The following is a 17,415-nucleotide window of genomic DNA, read 5'->3' as shown; positions in this document are numbered from 1 at the left end:
ATCTCTCACATAATAGTGCCTCAAAAAAAGTGCATCTTGGCAATGAAATGATGGGTTTTAAAAAAAAATATTTAGCATCTGGATGATCTTCCAAGTCATACTAAAAATGTACAGGTACCTTTGGGCTTAAACTCTGTACTTCACAATGAGGAGTGCTTTGTAAACATCCAGAGAAGTGTTTGGCTTTTTTAACTTACTGCAAGTCTACAGCATTAAGTTTAGTTCATAAATTCACATTTAAACCGGCAACTCTGTTGTTCTGTTGGCACATCTCTTTCCAAAACTCCAACCATATGTAATGCACTGTATCTGACACCGTATTTATGAGCATAATTTCCCATGCTGATTTTGTGCATCTGGAACATTTCCAAGATCTTAAGCATTTTTTAAGAAGTGTCATTTCTAGAAATATCCATGTACACTTTATCTGCTTTTACTGAGACACTCCATGCCAACTTAAGATGAAATATTTATGAGTATAACTATAAGAAAGCTAAAACTCTGGGATGGTTTACTTCTCTCTGCTTTTGTTTGTTTTTACTTGATTAGTTTGGCTTACAAAAATTACAGCATACAGTAAATGAAACCCTCCCAATATTTTGTACAAACTACATGATTTGATATACAAGGATTCTGTTTTATTACAGTGACAATGTACAACCATGTCTATTTACAATGCAAAAAAGTATATAAACCACAATTACTGGCAGCCACTATAGTTTAGGAGGTAGCTTTAATTAACAAAATGAACTGAAGCCATATTTCCCATCATGTGTTCTATCAAATAATTTACAATACAAAGATAAAAATTCATTATATGCACAGTATGTACAGTTTAATTCTCAAAACAGCAATCTAGCTTAAATCTTAACAAGAACATTTCCAGAGTAACTGGTACGGCAGTGGATTTGCTATTGATTCAGCATATTGTTCAAGAAAGTTCTATAATTACTTTGATCATGCATTCATAACTTCATGTTGATCAAACTTCAAACTAAGTACAGATAAAAGGATAATTGATGGTAATTAAGCGATACATGGGCTTAGATGCTTAAGAAAAAATTTAAATTACCGGTAATTTACCAATTCACATGAAAATTAGTCCGTCTCACCACACTGTACTTTACTCGGAGAAAAATAATTGGCAGAGATGCAGAAGTTTCTATACTGAAAACTGCTTTTCATTGCCACCCCTTCTGGTAAAGTCTCAAGATGATCAGAGACATCATTGTGTGTATAAGCACTGTTGCAAACAGCGAATAGGGCTGGAAAATATTTTAGCTTCTCTCTCTCTCTCTCTCTTTCTTTCTAAATAAGCATGCTAACCTCACACACAGACAGCACTGACGATATACACTGTCTAGCCCATGGAAATTCCTTCTGGTAGTATGATCTTACATAATACTGAAGAATGGTACTATGGTTTTCACCTGAAGCAGTGTGTCTCCTCTGAAAACCATGTTCAGTTCTACCGACAACTGTTAATATTCTTATTTCATACAGTCTGCAGATCTTGAGGGATGACAAAAGATTTTTTTAAATAAAAATAGTTATCTTATTAAGATCAAATCTTAGTTTGAAATATAAAAAACAAAAACGTTATACCTATATTGCTCTCACAGTTCTGTATGGGAGACTTAGTCCCTTCTTTTGGCCCTGCAGTAAGTCATCCTGAGATTAATGCTGAAAATACTATACAAAGCTAGCAACAATTTTTTCTTAATTATAGAAAATCACATTTAAGAATTATTTCTTAATATTAACAGCTGTCCCTTATATTGTGCTTAACCAGAAAAATTGACAGAACTTGCCTCACACAACAGTAGAAGCAAAATACAATGGGAGTTCAACATGGAAACAGACCTTTAGCACATAAAAACTGTATAAAAGAAACCACTATTGCTTGGAAAGAATAAAAATATTGGTTACAAGTTTTGGTTTACCAATTATTTACAGTTGGCAACTCCCCCCCCCCCAAATGTATGGCTCAAGAAATTTACTGCCCACTTCCCTTCTTTACAAGTGACACCACACAATGATTACAAAAGTGCTTCCTGGTTGAAAGGTCAGAACAGGTATGGTCTATGAAACATTGTACTTCTTCCTTATGAGAACAGCTTACAGCAAAGCCTTTCAGTCTTTAATTCTTGGTATATTGTAGGCATAACGAACCAAAGGGAATCCTCTGCTTTGATAGAAACATGCGCGACCACAGGCCTGCACTTGGTCTGAACTGTCCGACACAAAAGAGTCGTCCTCATCCGCATAATCAGAATGGGCAGACTGCGTGCCACAGTCTGACCAATACCCATCTGGCCGTTGGCAAGGCACCACTGCCAGTGTAGGACAACTGTGTGATTTTATTAAGTGTTTGCATGGTACAGGTTTGGATAAAAGAAGTGATTCACAACATTCACACATAGTAAGGTTACCCTGCAAATGTGAATACATGCCACAGTCATAGTAGAAATCCTGTGTCACACAGCCACCTTGTGTATTGACAGCAATTGCCACTGCTCCATTTTTTTTGGTGATACGCCGTCTGAGTAATTTCCAGTCTTCCTTGAACATTGGGTTGAAAAAAACGTACAGGACTGGATTCAGACAAGCAGGTAATGGGAAAAATATTAGAGTAACAGACTTCATTATTTCAGGGCTGATAGAGATTGCAGTTATCAGTGGTGCAAATGAGAAAAATGCAACAGGACAGAAAAAGATGCAGTTGGTGAAGATTAGCCAAGCGACATGCTTAATCATGCTGGATTGTGTGTTTTCTGAGAGGTCCTCTTTTTCCAAGTTGCAGTAAAGTTTAGTATAAATAATAGCCATTAGCAAAAATGCTAATGAGTTTAGGAGCACTAAAGTTACTGTAAACCCTAGTGAAGGTGTTTCTCCAGTGGGGAAGGGCAAGCAGAGGGGTGAGGCTGAATACTCCCCTTTATGGAAAAGTGGTAAGCATCCAGCTACCATAGCACACAGGAAAGCAAAAATTGCAGCAATTTGGAATTGTTTTAGGTGATTGCTTTTCCCATTTTTAATTATCTCTTTTGCAGAGAAGCTTCGTTCAACAGCTGCCAACATCAGGAAAAAAATGGCACTTTCTGATGAAAAGACTGCAAGAAACCCAGCAACTTTACAACCACGGCCAGTCTCCCACCATATGCCAAATTCAGCAAATCTTCCCCAAGAGATCGCATCCAGGAAAGTTAATATACCGGTATAGATGCCCATAAATAAATTAGAGACAGAAATCAGGCCTATAAACAGTTTGGAGGAAGACAATGGAGTACAAGATGCAAATATCGTTAACATGACAAGCAGGTTGAAGAACAAGGCAACCAAAAAAATAAACCAGACAGTAAGTCGAATCATCCAACTTCCCAGTAAATATTCACAGGGCTTAAAAGCACCTAGAAGAAACACAACAAAAAGGACAAGGGAATAAGAAAAATAAAATAGCATTGAAAATCTTGCATAATTAAGCACTATTACAAGCACAGAACTCATTATTTCTAGAATAACAGCACTCATCTGAAATCCTAAATAGGTCAGTTGAAAGTAAACTGTGCTGCTGAAGCTATTTACGAATTAATTAAGCCTAAAGAGATAATTACTAGGAAGAATGGTCATTCAGGAATAGTTTGTGTAAACAAAATAATTAATTAAACCCTAATTGTCTTTCTGCTACTCAACAGAGCTTTTATTAGGGTCACCTAAATAACTTTTATTTTTACCTCCATACTTTTTATAAACACATTGGTACAAAGAAATAGAAACACTTTACTGTTCAAATTAATTCTGAAAAATTTGCCCCACTCCTTTTTAAAAAAAAAAACAAAAACCAAGTTCCCATAATATGCGGTTCACAAACAGTCCCTTTGGAATAGCTCTGGGTTACTTTAAGTTGTCAATGTTTCTTCTTTAAAAAAAAAAAAGTTACAAGGAAACACTTTTCTAAAAAGCCTGCAAACTCAATTTATTTACTTAAACAGGGGCAGGATTTCACCACAAGTTTTCTCTTCTCAGCCCTGCCAGTGACACACTGTGTTACCTTGGGGAAGTCACAGAAGAAAATTATACTCTACATTTTTTGCCATGGAGATGAAGAAATGAGAGATAAATCAACTTAAACCATAAATCTGTCACAAGAAAGGGATTGATCTTAAGCAGCACCATTGCTCCCACACTCCCTTAAATCCCCTCCGGATGAAATCCTATAGGAGATCACATGGATGTCATGAAGGTTATTTAATGAATCTATCTAATGCATTTTGAAAGTCAATGATAAGATGTGCATGCTCTCTCTCTCTATTTATTTATTTACCTATATATCTACATATGCAAAGTAATACTCTTGGGAGTCCTCAAAAACGTTGTGATAGGCCTTGGCCCTTGCTGTGTCCCAAGCACTGAAAGCTATACTAAACGTTGTAAGTGGCAATCCCTCTTGCATATGAGGAATCTCAGACGGCCCCAGCTCTATGCCACGTGCCAGTGGCCATTGCGTGCAGTGAGGCTTCTAGGGCAAGGAGGAGCCTGGGCAGAAGGTGCTACCATCTTGAGCTGGTGAAAAGCTGCTGGAGGCTGATCCAGCCAGCACAAGATAACCCCAATTTAGAGCGTCAAGGGCCACAAATGGCCCCAGGACCACACAGTAGATACAGTCTACTCCAAACTCTGAGTGAAAGAGTTATTGTGGAAAACCATCAAAAGGTCAGTGATAAATCCCTCAAGGTCTTAATTGCCTTTTTGAACTCTGTTTCAGAACCCAGTAGAATTTAATCTTGCCTCTAGTTTATAGCCAAGACAAATGTTCTTCTGCATTAAGGAAAATCAGTTTACATAATGGTACAGTTGGATCATTAGCTAATAGACCAACCAAAACAGATGACAAATTTCACTTTCTTGCAGGCATTCCCAAGTAGTAGATTCCTCACTGAATAATTATTTTCAAACCATATTTTTTTCCTATCACATGAACATACTAATGTTAATCAGAATACTACTTTAAAGCAAAAACTGCATTCTATTTAGGAAAATAAAAAGGGAACAAACAGTGTTTACGGAAAGGGAATTCAATATTTCCAAAACCAAACTGCAAATCATTTTCTAACAGCTGTAGGATATGCTAGCAGCTATCTCTACCACTTAGACAGAAAAAATCCCCTTCAGCCTTCAACCACCTTCATCCATTGCCTTCTCTGCCACCTCATGCTTCTCATTCCCCACGGAAAAGTCTTCCTTTTCCCAGTCTCAGTGCAAGCACATGGGTAATGTGGGGAGGGAGGAGTTGTTGAAGCTTCTTATTGCTGGCTCCATTAGTTAAGTGACTGGCAATCTATTCTCTGCAGCGAGGCAAAGTGAGGAGTGGACCTGGCGTATGAACAGTGATTCTGAATTTACACAGACGGCAGGTGTCCTCGAGATCAGAGCAACATCTTGAACTGGGAAGAGATTATGAGCTGGGGGGGGCTGGAGGTATGCAGTAAGCTTAAAAAACAAGTAGCTGTGCTTAGCTCCTTAAAGAGCTGAAGCATCACCAGCATGGGCAAAATGAGAGAGCTAAAGGCTGTAAAGCTTTTACCAGAGCACATGAATTAGAATTCCTGTGAGCAACCTAATAATCTAAAAGCAAACAAGCAGAAAGCAGCACAGGTTAAATTCATTCCTAATGTAACTGCTGAGTTCAGTGCAGCTACACCAATGATGAATTTTTCCCTATAATCATAAACTGCTTTTCCTGTGATCCAGGAAATCTCTCTAACACTCCACATATGAAAACAGAAGCTGGCACAAAAGGCAAAAGCCAGTCTGGTGAATCCAAATAATGGATTCAAAATATTGCCATGAGAGGCAGAGATAAAATAGGTGCAGGCCCCTCTCCATCTTGTGGCAATTGCCTTGACAGTACGCCTCTGTGCAGGGAAGCAGGGGGATGGGAGGGGAACGGGAAGGTGGCAGGTACATGGCAGGAGCCATATTAGCTGGCTGGAACAATGTGCAATGGTTCTCAGCAGGTCTGCAGTGGGCAGGGGCTTACTCGGTAGTATGTCTGAGCCTTCTGGGTGACCTGGCAAGGAAGGAATAGCAGCTATGGAGAAGGAAGATAGGTGGGCAGGAAGAGTAGCAATGGAAGCTGTCTGTGTCTGTGGTGTTTCTTTGTAATATCAGAGAATTTCAGCAACTCCACAAGCACTGTAACCCTTTATAGTTGGAGCAGTTCGGATGCACTACTAATGTGGAGAGTTGGTCCAAAGCATTAAAGGACAATAAATACTGTCAACTCTAAATATAAAGGTTAAGACTCTGTGTGCACTGAGCTTGGGAACCGCACATGGACTTTTCCCTCTACTACAGTGCTAAATTGGGCCAAATCCTGTGGTATTTACTTACCCAAAAGATACCACTGACATCAGTGGGAGTTTCACCCAAGCACTGCAGGACTGTGTATACACAGGGACCATGAGGCATTAGAGACATAATTTAATAGACAGCAAAAGCACAATGAAAGGCTAGAAGTTCAGAGTATAGCTAAAGTGGTTGTTTTAATTACCTGTTGTGGGTGTACAATGAATAATTGTCTGACCCAGTTCTTCATTCTCATCAGTGTTTGGAACATCTGCATCTGCTGTAGCTGAGTAAAAGCAGGAATTTTAGTCCCGAAGTAGCATGAGTTTGATTTTTTCTAATATTTTTAACCAGATACTACTTTTTTTTAAAACCACCCAATTGAGCATGAAAGTATTTTTAAATCATAAAGCAATTAACTCCTTTCTCTGGGGATTATATATGCTCAATGCTATTTTAAATATCTATCTATCTATCTATATTCCACTCCCCGCCCTCCAAACACTCAGACTATTTAGATTCTATTTTGTTCTGAGGGACTTGAGGAACTCTGCGAAAATCCCCAAGACAAATCCCATGGATGCTAGGAGTTCAAGAAAGGAAGGGAAGGAGCAGGCCACTTACTCCCTTCCTCCTGTTGTTGCTCCACCCCTACAATAATCCCATTACATCTTGTTTCTCCCCTCTTTTATCCCCTTCCCTGTACAGTACTACTGGGCCCCTAAGATGAATGCTATGTGGGAGAAAGAGTTGGGAGATGCACTCCCACCAGCAATCCCTCTCCTCTCTTTCCCCTCCACATTCAGCACTCCCTACTACAACATACAGGCAAGGGTTCTTGCCATGCAGCAATCCTTAATGCCCACAATGACTTGTGGGATCTGGCTGGTTCCTGGAAAAGAAATACAGATGGACTTTGGGTCCCAGGAGTAAGAAAGGTTGAGAACTACTACTTTAAGCCAAGGCAGCCCCAGCCTCCATATTGAGAGGAGAACGTGGAAACCTGAAACCAGGGATTGAAAGCTCACAGTTAAGACCCTGTCTCTAAAGGGAGATGGAGATGCTAAGACCAGAGGAATATTTCTTAGAGAGAGCTCTGAGGAGCAAGTGAATAGCAAGATAACTGACCCTACCAATTTAGAACAATGGAAGAAGAAATATTTATTTTCTAACTGAAACAGGGAAAAGCCTATGTTATCCAACAAGATTCATCTCACCTGTTTGGAAATAGGAATTGGATCCTATAGAACCAACTATTTTGTAGCGGGTTCTCATATAATAAAAAGTTTTTAAATGAGTTTCTACATCTGTTTGTTGGAGAACATAATTATCTCCCTGGTCGGGCCTAACTTACGCAATGCAGCGGAACACCTAGTACAATGGAGCACTCACCTCTATCATGATCTATCAACACACTATGATCGTGGTAGCTGGAATCTTCCATGTTAGAATTCAAATAAGAGTCACAACCCCAAAATGCACAGCACTGGTAGGCATATGGAACAGACAGAGACCTGAAATACAGGCAAAACAATGAACAATATTAGCTGGCAGCATCTATATTCTTTTTAAAAGTGGGATGCCTCAAAGCTAAAACTGTTCAAGAGCAGCTTGTTTTTGACACATTCATTAATAAAGACGAACTTCAAACTGGAATCAGTTATGAGAGTTTCTGAAGAGCTTTTACTTTAGGATACTAAAACTGACTAGAGATGGGCAAAGAAAGGGTGTTCTTAATTTTGCAAAAGAAACACTAAAGCAGAGGTGGTTTGGATCAGGATTCCATTTCATCCAAGCCCTCAGTATGTGGTGAAGGTAAAGAAACATTCCTCTGGGTTTGGCTCAACTCTATCTTATGCAAAGCAAGTTGTTACTAGTATTCATGTTATCACTTGTATACATAGAAATGAAAACTAATCAAGCTGGCTGAAGAGTAACTTTCTTGCGCAAGTAAGTTAATTCCCAGGTGACCATGTTATTCAGCATGCATCTGTCATCCTTATTGTTCATTTTGTTTAAATGAAATCCTTCACAGTGTAAGTCAGGATTTCCTGGTATGCACCTTCCTTTCTGCCAGTAATGGGACATGCTAAAAAACCAGTGCAAAAAAGGACGGGAGGGGCTGGCCACATATAGAGTTCAGCACTAATCGGTTGCCGTAAAAATCTATGCAAAAGCAGTGGCCTCATAGAGCTTTATCTGAATTTTTCAGGTAAGATGATGTAGCCAACCTGATTGCTAACGATGTACCCAATTGTTCTGCTTCTTCTCAATCAATGGAACAGATTATATTGCTAACATTGAAGGTTATTTTTCTTTCAAGATAAAAGAAAATTAAGGTGGAGGGGTGGGGGGAATAGTACAATAAACCACACTTATAGGAAATGGGGCACTGAAGAGATTTAGAAAAGGGGTGCATATTCAAAAGAACCACCACAAGATTAGTCAGGTAGGTTGCACTTTGATTTCTGAAGCATCGTCTCTGTACTCTAAAACAGTGGTGCTTCCTCACCACTCTGGTAATTCCTACATATGGAAAGTGGAATTTTACAAGGTTCATGTCAAAATATGGTAACTCTTACCAGTCTAGAATGCCCCTGTGCTAATCAATATTAAGCAATGTACATAGGTATACAGTATTTTGAGATGGGCATACTTCTAATTACCCTTACAACAAAATCTCACAAAACCAACGTCATTCTGAGTCAAGGCTATAACAGAAATCCTACAAGAACTGTATTGTGCCTGGACACTATTTATATGCTCATCTTGGACGAGTGTCAGAATAGAGAATGCCATGCTACGGTAGTTTTCAGCTTGTGGATCAAAAAAGCTGAGTCTCTTGTTAACACATGACTGAATATCACGAACTTCTGGGATTGAATCCTAGACGTCTCTGACTCTTTCCTCTGGTCTTGGGCAAGGTAAGTGTCTATGCCTCAAATTGTCCCATCTGTAACAATTCTTACCTGCCTCAGAGGGGTCATAAGAATTATGTTTCTATAGATCTTTGAAAATGAAAAAATCTACATAATGGTCTGATCCAAAGCCCACCAAAGTCAATGAGAGTGTTTCCATTGATTTCAACAAGCTTTTGGATCAAGCCCTAAATGCCTACTGTCGTTATTGTGCTGGGCCTCACAGAATAACCAGCATTTGTATAAAGGGTTGGGGTGGTGGAATCATAAAGCCAGCTCCCATCTTCCAGATTCTAGGAAGTTGACATGCTCAGTCACTAGCAAATGGGTCTTCACAGGTGTCTAGAACTCCATCCATACAACTACTCCAATTCAGAAATAAGGGGTGGGGTGGAAGTGTGTCAAGGATTCCAAGAATAACAGGTGAGAGGAGCCTTATGGAATAAGAAAGGTCAAGATCCCCCCGACTTACTACAAAACTCCGGCACAAGTGAGCTTACTTAACAGGAACACAGTGGCCTTAACTGAGTTGACTTGACTTGTGTCACATTGTTTGTTCATATGAATGCTATTTTAAACGTTCACCTGAACAGTCTGTAGTTTTATCTACCAACATACCGGAGCTTCACAAAGTCCTTTGCTGCCAATGCGTCTTTCAGCTCAGAGTTGCCTGCAAGTTTAAGCTGGTTTAGTCCATTCAGTCCTTCAGCTGGAAATGAAGTCAGCTCGTTGAAACTTAAGTCTCTGAAAGGTGAGTATTAAAATTGTTACACACAATAAGTCTGAAGATCCCATGGAGCGTTTCATATGAGTATGGATCTGCTCTAGTGTTTTTTGGCTAACAGTCAACAGCTGTCCTCCACACAAGAGAGAGGAGTGCCTCATTTCATTGCTGTGTGCGTGTAGTTTGGGGATCTATAGGGATGAAAAGTGATATGAAATGCAAACACACATCAGGTTGGAGTGAGAAAATTTTTACCATTTCAGCAATTTAGGGCTGGTTTATTGCACAAAATGGCCTACTTACAGATTAGTTATAGCACCAAGTGTAGTAAATGCCTCCTTGTGAACCTGCTGGATCAAGTTTCTACTGAGATCACTGCAATTAATAAAAAATGCCATTTAGTTAGCAATTTCATTGAAATTTCAGAATAACCATTGTTTGGGAGCTCGGCAAGTGGCAGTCACATTATACCTCTCACAGGAAAGCCAAGTTTACTTGTATAGTTTAACAACTATATAGTTTAACAACATTTTGGTATCTCCGTGACATTTTCCATATAGAATCATGTATATATGGGCTTAATCCTGCTAGGTGCTGAGCATCTGGAGAGAGGTGAGAACATAAGCTCTTTGGGACAAGAATGTGTCTTATTTTATATCTGTACAACACAATGGGACCCTGACTGGAGCTTTGGAGTGTTACTGTAATGTAAATAAGATGGAGAGAGCAGTGAGTTTTCACATGCAGGATCAAGGCTGGAGGCCTTACACCGTAGGGACTAACTGCTGCTATTATTTACTTAATAGCAGCTGTGAATTTCTGGGATCTCATATCTCCCTTTTATTAGCCCCTCAATAAGCAATGTACACTTTCGTATTATCCACCACATTTTAAGTCCTAATGTTTACCAATAAATTGTTTCATATTATAAATCTGCCAACATCAAGTAAAACACAGACAGTAATGCTCCAGTAAAAACATTAACACGACAGAGAACAGCCAAAAATATTTCCCAAGAAATTTAACCTTGATAGTTCTCAAACACCTTACTATTTGTCCACTCAAAAGCAGGCATGCCAAACCCATGGGAAAAAAAAAAACCGCAGAAATTGGGCTTGTTTTTGTCTTAATTGGCTTGTGAGTTGCTTGTTGGCTAGTTTTTGGCTTGTAGCTTGTTTGGCTTGTAGCAGCTTGTTGCTTCATTTTTTTGATCGGCTCCCGACAAGTAGGGGCAAGGGACAAGCAGGCGTGGGGGGAAGAGAGTCAGGGATGCACAGTGGGCCCACCAAAGTCCCTGACTGCACACCGAAGGGATCTAGTCACAGAGCGTTGGGGTTCTTAGAGACTGGCTTGTTTTGGCCTCATTTTGAAATGGGATTAGCTTGATTTTTGGCTTACTGTGAAAGTCAGGTGCTTATTTATTGCATGAAAGTTGGCAACTGTGTTCATGTTTACTACTTTAGGTCTGGGAGAATAACATGTGCCCTACTTTACTTACGCTGCTTTTTGCAATTTACTTCAGGTAAAAATAGTTAACTTAATTATAAAAATAACAAGAACCACTTTTTACCAAACTTGGCATGCAAAATACATATTTTCTTGCAATGTATTTATATGAATATATAAATATTAAGTACAGAAAAAGAGTAAAACTGGTGCCTAATAAAAACAGTAATTATCATATAGATCATGGTTAGCTTTGTCTTGGGATATAGAACATCTAGCCTATTAATACAAGACAGATTATTACCTTCAAACCCCCATATTTAATTATGAATCATAATTTATGTCCCATAGGATTCAGAAAGTAAAAATAAGTAAATAAAAATATATATACTTACAGGATGCGTAGGGAAGTTAGTCCCTGAAAGGTGTCTTCTTTGATTTCCTGGATTTGATTATGTTGTAAGGAACTGGAATGCGGGGGAAAAAAAAAGTTATTTGGAAGCTAATTTCCGCCAAAATGAGGGATATTTGGCTTTTGTTTTTTCCCTCATCTATTTGTATATTATCCTCTACTGCTTTCCCCAGTCTGTTGCGCTACAGATCTAAACAAATCAGAACAATGGGAATAAGATAAGATACTAATCAATACCATTGACTGATGAAATTATTTTTCTGATCATCCCTCTATTTTGAGCCCACTGTTTAAATAACTTTTCTCCACTTCACCACAATAGGCATGGCTATTTTCTCTTGAAAGGTTAATTCAATATTTGGAGCCCCCTTATGGAGTTTCTAGCCCATTTTATTCACAACCCATTTGGCAGAGGTGAACACTGACAAAGTGAGGTTTGAACTACCTCCAAGCCATAAGTGTCACTTTGTGACACAGATGCACCTTGGCATTTAAAACAAACCTACTCACTTCCAGGTTGAGATGATTTAGGCCAAGCTCCAACCCAGAGTAAACTACTACTTCTTAAAATATGGATCTATAAAAGGAAAACACTGAGAGACCCTTCATTATGCAAGAGCTAAGGGGCAGGTTATACTTCCAATTCATTCTCTTCCTATGTGCCCACCTGACAGTCAACATTCATTGAGGGGCTCCTGCATTCTAGGCCATAGATCTGAACTCTAAGGAACATTTTGAAAGCAAGGTAGCTTTAGCAGAGGGCAGCTGGCCCCAGAATTTGCTGCCCTTGGTAGAAAACTTGATCTCTTTTGCACTGACAGTCAGGGCACAGGACAAGATTAATCTGTTTACTCCACCTGCTTGCCGGTGGATGAAATATCAACACTTTTCTCTAAGGGCAGCAGGGGATGGTGCATTTTTATGCTGCCTTCAACCACAGGACTGTTTCTGGCAGTGGAAGAAAGTGGTGGAGATTGGAGGGTTGTTATTTAAAAAAAAAGATCTATTTTTGAATCAGGTAAATTTATCCTTATTAAAAATCAAATTATGTGGTCTCATAAATTGAGCAGGCACTTTACAATGTACAACATATTCCCTGCCCTGAAGAACTCACAATCTGAGGGCCTAAACCTGCAAGGTGCCTACTACCTTCAACTCTCAGTTATTTCAGTGGAAGCTGAAACACTCAGCATGTTCCACGATTGGACTCTGACAAGAGAGCACATGACAAGAGAACGAGGCAAGAAGGAAGGCAGGCTGGCTGGCTACTTGTAAAAAGTAGATTTTATGGGGGAGATAATGGGGTCTTGACAGGCTAGGATTTGGAGACAGATCCAAGACTAGAGGGTTACACACTGGAAGGTGCAAAGCTGAGAGTGAAAGAAAGATGAACGGCACAAGAAGAAAATATACGACTGGGAGAGCACCCAGGGTAGAAATGGGAGCAGAGACATAAGCAGGGGAAAATATCATATTGGGCCTGGAAGGAGAGGATGAGGAGCTTTATCTGATGTGGTAAAACATCGGAAAAACAATGAAGAGATTTGAGAAGGAAAAGTGTTTCTTGGACAGGAAGAGGACTTTTAACAGTGCCATGTTGGATAGATAGAGAGGACTGAGAAAACTTGGGAGGGGAGTGGTGAGATGTAGGGAAGAGAAGGTTACAGTAACCCAGGGATTAAGAAGTAGGGATACCAAGGATGAGGAGTGCCTATTTATAAATATGACAAGCTTGCTATGAAAAGCAGAATTACTGAGTCTTTCATTCTTTTTGTGTCTAAATAGGAAGAAATGTTAAACTCTGACTATGTGAGTGAACTCAACGGGTGAAATTCTCTGGCCTATGTTATACAGGGAGTCAGACTCATTGTAAGATTCTCTTCTGACCCTAAAAATCTATGACATTTTCTTACTGTCAAACGTTAAGTACAAGAACTCATTATTGGAAGCTGTAGACTCAGTACACTAAGGGTTATTAAGGATAATTAACATACATTTCTACTTACATTTCTTCCAAGGAACTGCAGCCCTTAAAACTCGAAAGCTCTTTTATGTTATTATAAGACAAGTCCCTTGAAATAGACAATGGGAAGAATGTGGTTAGTTTAACTCTTCTCTATTTGAAAAGTTACTTTACTCCAACCATAAATTCAATAAAAATCATCCTGCATACAAACCATCCTGCTACCACAGTTCTAGAGAAAAACTGAAGACATTTTAAAGACACACAAAAGTCAGGGGATTTACAGCTATGCTCTCCTCAGCAACCGGCCCCCATTATGTATACTGGCTCTACATATTACAGACAAAAAGCTATGAAAAACAACGTAAAGGTTGCAAAGTCAAGCTGCAAAAGTGAGGAAATGCCAGAATCAAGGTTGCTCATAAAGCATCCCTGAATCCTAGCTCCGTGTTTTAAACACAAGAGAACATTCTCTCTGCTGTTGTAACATTGGCAAAACCATCTATTTTTCACTCTCACTCTCTTAAATGGCTAAACCATTTTTACTTAAGACTTTTCAGAAATATTCAGCCCGAGACAGACAGCAAGCATGAAAAATAAATTCAGCCCAAATGGCTAAAGTTTGACAAAATTATAAACAACTGAAACTATATAATGGAAAGCGTCAGGCGAGTATTAAATGTAGGTGTTGCTATTAGCTCCGCATATAAAATAGTGCACAAAACATGGCCAACTAACCCATGCAGTGGGAAAATAACTACTGTATAAATCCCCTCAATTTTGATAGTTCAAAATTAAAGGTGCATATTTTCCACAAGAAACTGAAGGGATGTGGATGTAATTCAGATCTGTTGAAAGGGTGCAGCTCACTCCCCATCCAAAGCTGGGAAAGTTTTCAGATTTTTTGGGGGTTGGGGGGAATGGGACAGAAAGGGGCAAGAAAGGGGGCTGGAAACAGCCAAACTACCATTAAACTACAGATTCAAAAAGCCAATGGTTGACAGAAAAAGCACAAAGCTCTGCTGTCTTTCCCTTCTATAAAACAGAAGACATATATTCCCCCCCCACCCCACGTCTTTTTCAGTGAAAAGAATTTATCTTTTGCGATCATCTTTTCCCTACTCCCTCCAAAACCTATCCTCTTTCTTAAATACATTTTTATTTTCTAATTTGCCCTCTACCCATCATTTACTTTTACCTTCTGAGTGCATGCTTCCCCTCTCTCTCATGCACTTTATCATTCTTTCCCTCCACCTCCACTTTCTATTCTCCATTGGTCTCCTCTCCTCCACCACAGTAATTACGAGTAATTACCACTCTTTACTCTCTGTGACACATGGGGTGCGGGTGGGGGGGGGGGGGGAAGTAGCTCCCTTTAATGGACACCCAGCCAGCCAGCCAGCCATAAAATCCCTCTTGGTAGCTGTTTTCTGCTTGCTTTACATGTAAAGGGTTAACAAGTCTCCCAGGTAAAGAAAAAAGCAAAAAGCAGAGCAGCCATGCTATAAACAGCTTAAACCAGGTATGATCATAAATTATCAGATCATGCCTAGAACTACTTATCTGAACTACAAATATGTAAGTAGATCAGAATGTTTAGTTAGACGCAATTATGGTTATTTCTTTTATTTCTTATTGGCTTGTGAACTCCTCTGTGCTAACCCCAGATGCTTTGTTTGTTTGTAACCTTTAAGCTGAACCCTGAAGAAAGCTATTTTGGGTGCTTTGTTTTTGGAATTGCTCTTTTAAAATCTAGCAAAAGCCTCAGTTCCAAAATGTATTTTCTTTCTTTTTGTTTTTAATAAAATTTACCTTTTTTAAGAACAGGATTGAATTTTTGGTGTCCTAAGAGGTTTGTGTATGTTGTTTGATTAGCTGGCAGCCACAGCTAATTTCCTTTGTTTTCTCACACTCTCCAAATGTGGATGATGAGTGCGGTCTGGAGAGTGAGTGGGTGGCACAATGAAATGTGAAGACATTCCCATGCAATGCTGTTACACTGACATCCTTACAGCGGTACACCACCACAGGGGAAGAAACACCAGGTACTTCAATAAATGCACTGCTGTTTCAAGGATTTGATTTGGTACATCAACATACTACTCTGCAGCACCAGGACTCCAGAGGACTCAAAGAGGGATCAGACATTTGAACAATTTTGGGGGCTACCAACGTTGACAGAGTGACTTTGAGCAATGATACTTTCTTTAAATATAGTGCAATAGTCCTCTATCAAATTATTTTTACTATTGGTAAAACAGGAGCAGGAAATATTCACTTACAAAGTCCGAAGCATCTTTTGTTCTTGGCATAGGTTAATGGGAATGCTGCTTATCTTGGTGCCTGTAAGAGTCCTGTGTTAAAAACAAACAAAAACACACATACATGTTTGAATGCTCAAACAGTACAAAGTAGGTCTCAGAAATGTAGGACTGTAAGGGACCATCAGAGGTCTTCTAGTCCAAGACCATGCACTGGGACAGGACCCAGTAAACTTCGACCCCCTCTGACTGGTGTTTATCTAACCTGTTTTTCAAAACCTTCAGTGATGGGGATTCCACAACCTCCTTTGGTAACCTATTCCAATACTTACCTACCCTTATAGTCAGAAAGTTTTTCCTAATATCTAACCTAAAACTCCCTTGCTGCAGATGGGGTTACATTACTTCTTGTCCAACCTTCAGTGAATTGTGGAAAACAATTTATCACCATCTTCTTTATAACAGCCCTTAACATATTTGAAGATTTATCAGGTCCCTCCTCCTCAGTCTTCTTTTCTCAAAACTAAATATGCTCAGTTATTTTAATCTTTCCTCAGAAGTCACGTTTTCTAAACCTTTTATCATTTTTGTTGTGTTCCTCTGGACTCTCTCCAACATATCCACATCTTTACAACATGAGGCACCCAGAATTGGGCACTGTACTCCAGCTGAGGCCTCACAAGTAAATATATTCAAAATTGTGAGGCACTCCATTACTTTGGTAATAGCAGTCATATAATTACCTAAAATAGATAGGCAGGAATAGAATCCAGATCTCCTGGCGTCCAGCCCCGTTCACTAACCCACACTTTTACCATTGGAAGTTAATTTCTAATACTAATTGTTCCAAGAAGAGACAGAACAAGAAATTAATTTATTGGCAGTGTTTGGTAGAAGATACTTACAGGCTCTCCAGATTACTGGTTCCTGTCAAATTAGGAAACCACTGCACCATGCTGGCACCCCGAATGACCCTAAATAAACAAGATCATCTGTAAATTATATTATGGAAATTGTGAGAGATGGGGGGGGGAGTGGAGGGAGGAAGGGGACAATTCTTTTATACTGTTATGAAAGCTTTCATGAGAAAGTTACATACTAATAAATTGATTGCCTCAATGAATTTTGTTTACACCATAGGTCTAAAGACACTTGTTGAATACACCTAAAGTAAAAATATGTTTAATCAAATGCTATGAAAGCACGTGATATTGCTCAGTGGGTTTGACATTCTGTCAGAATCATGCTTGGAATTCAGAACACTGCTAACGTGCTAATTTTCTGCAGATGGTGCTGTGATCCAACTTCCATGGCTGCTCCATTCCAACAAATAAGATCAGTGC

The 17,415-nt window shown here is 39.3% G+C and overlaps 1 protein-coding gene across 1 annotated transcript in view; it reads right to left on the bottom strand.

Annotated features, from left to right (window-relative positions):
* Positions 1-522: 522 nt before the first annotated feature.
* LGR4 (leucine rich repeat containing G protein-coupled receptor 4) overlaps positions 523-17,415 on the bottom strand; it is a 118,442-nt gene continuing 101,549 nt past the window's right edge. The window contains exons 10-18 of the mRNA XM_074955165.1: positions 16,978-17,046; positions 16,094-16,165; positions 13,855-13,920; positions 11,832-11,903; positions 10,294-10,365; positions 9,885-10,010; positions 7,741-7,862; positions 6,554-6,634; positions 523-3,410 (exon numbers count right to left, since the gene is read on the bottom strand). Of these exons, the coding sequence (XP_074811266.1) occupies positions 2,134-3,410; positions 6,554-6,634; positions 7,741-7,862; positions 9,885-10,010; positions 10,294-10,365; positions 11,832-11,903; positions 13,855-13,920; positions 16,094-16,165; positions 16,978-17,046 (1,957 nt within the window). The 3' untranslated portion in view covers positions 523-2,133. The remainder of the gene's footprint in view (positions 3,411-6,553; positions 6,635-7,740; positions 7,863-9,884; positions 10,011-10,293; positions 10,366-11,831; positions 11,904-13,854; positions 13,921-16,093; positions 16,166-16,977; positions 17,047-17,415) is intronic.

Source organism: Natator depressus, chromosome 6 (genome assembly GCF_965152275.1).
Source record: "Natator depressus isolate rNatDep1 chromosome 6, rNatDep2.hap1, whole genome shotgun sequence".
Taxonomy (NCBI): Eukaryota; Metazoa; Chordata; order Testudines; family Cheloniidae; genus Natator; species Natator depressus.
The sequence above is the reverse complement of the archived record's forward strand: the minus strand, read 5'-3'. Positions and strand labels throughout refer to the sequence as shown.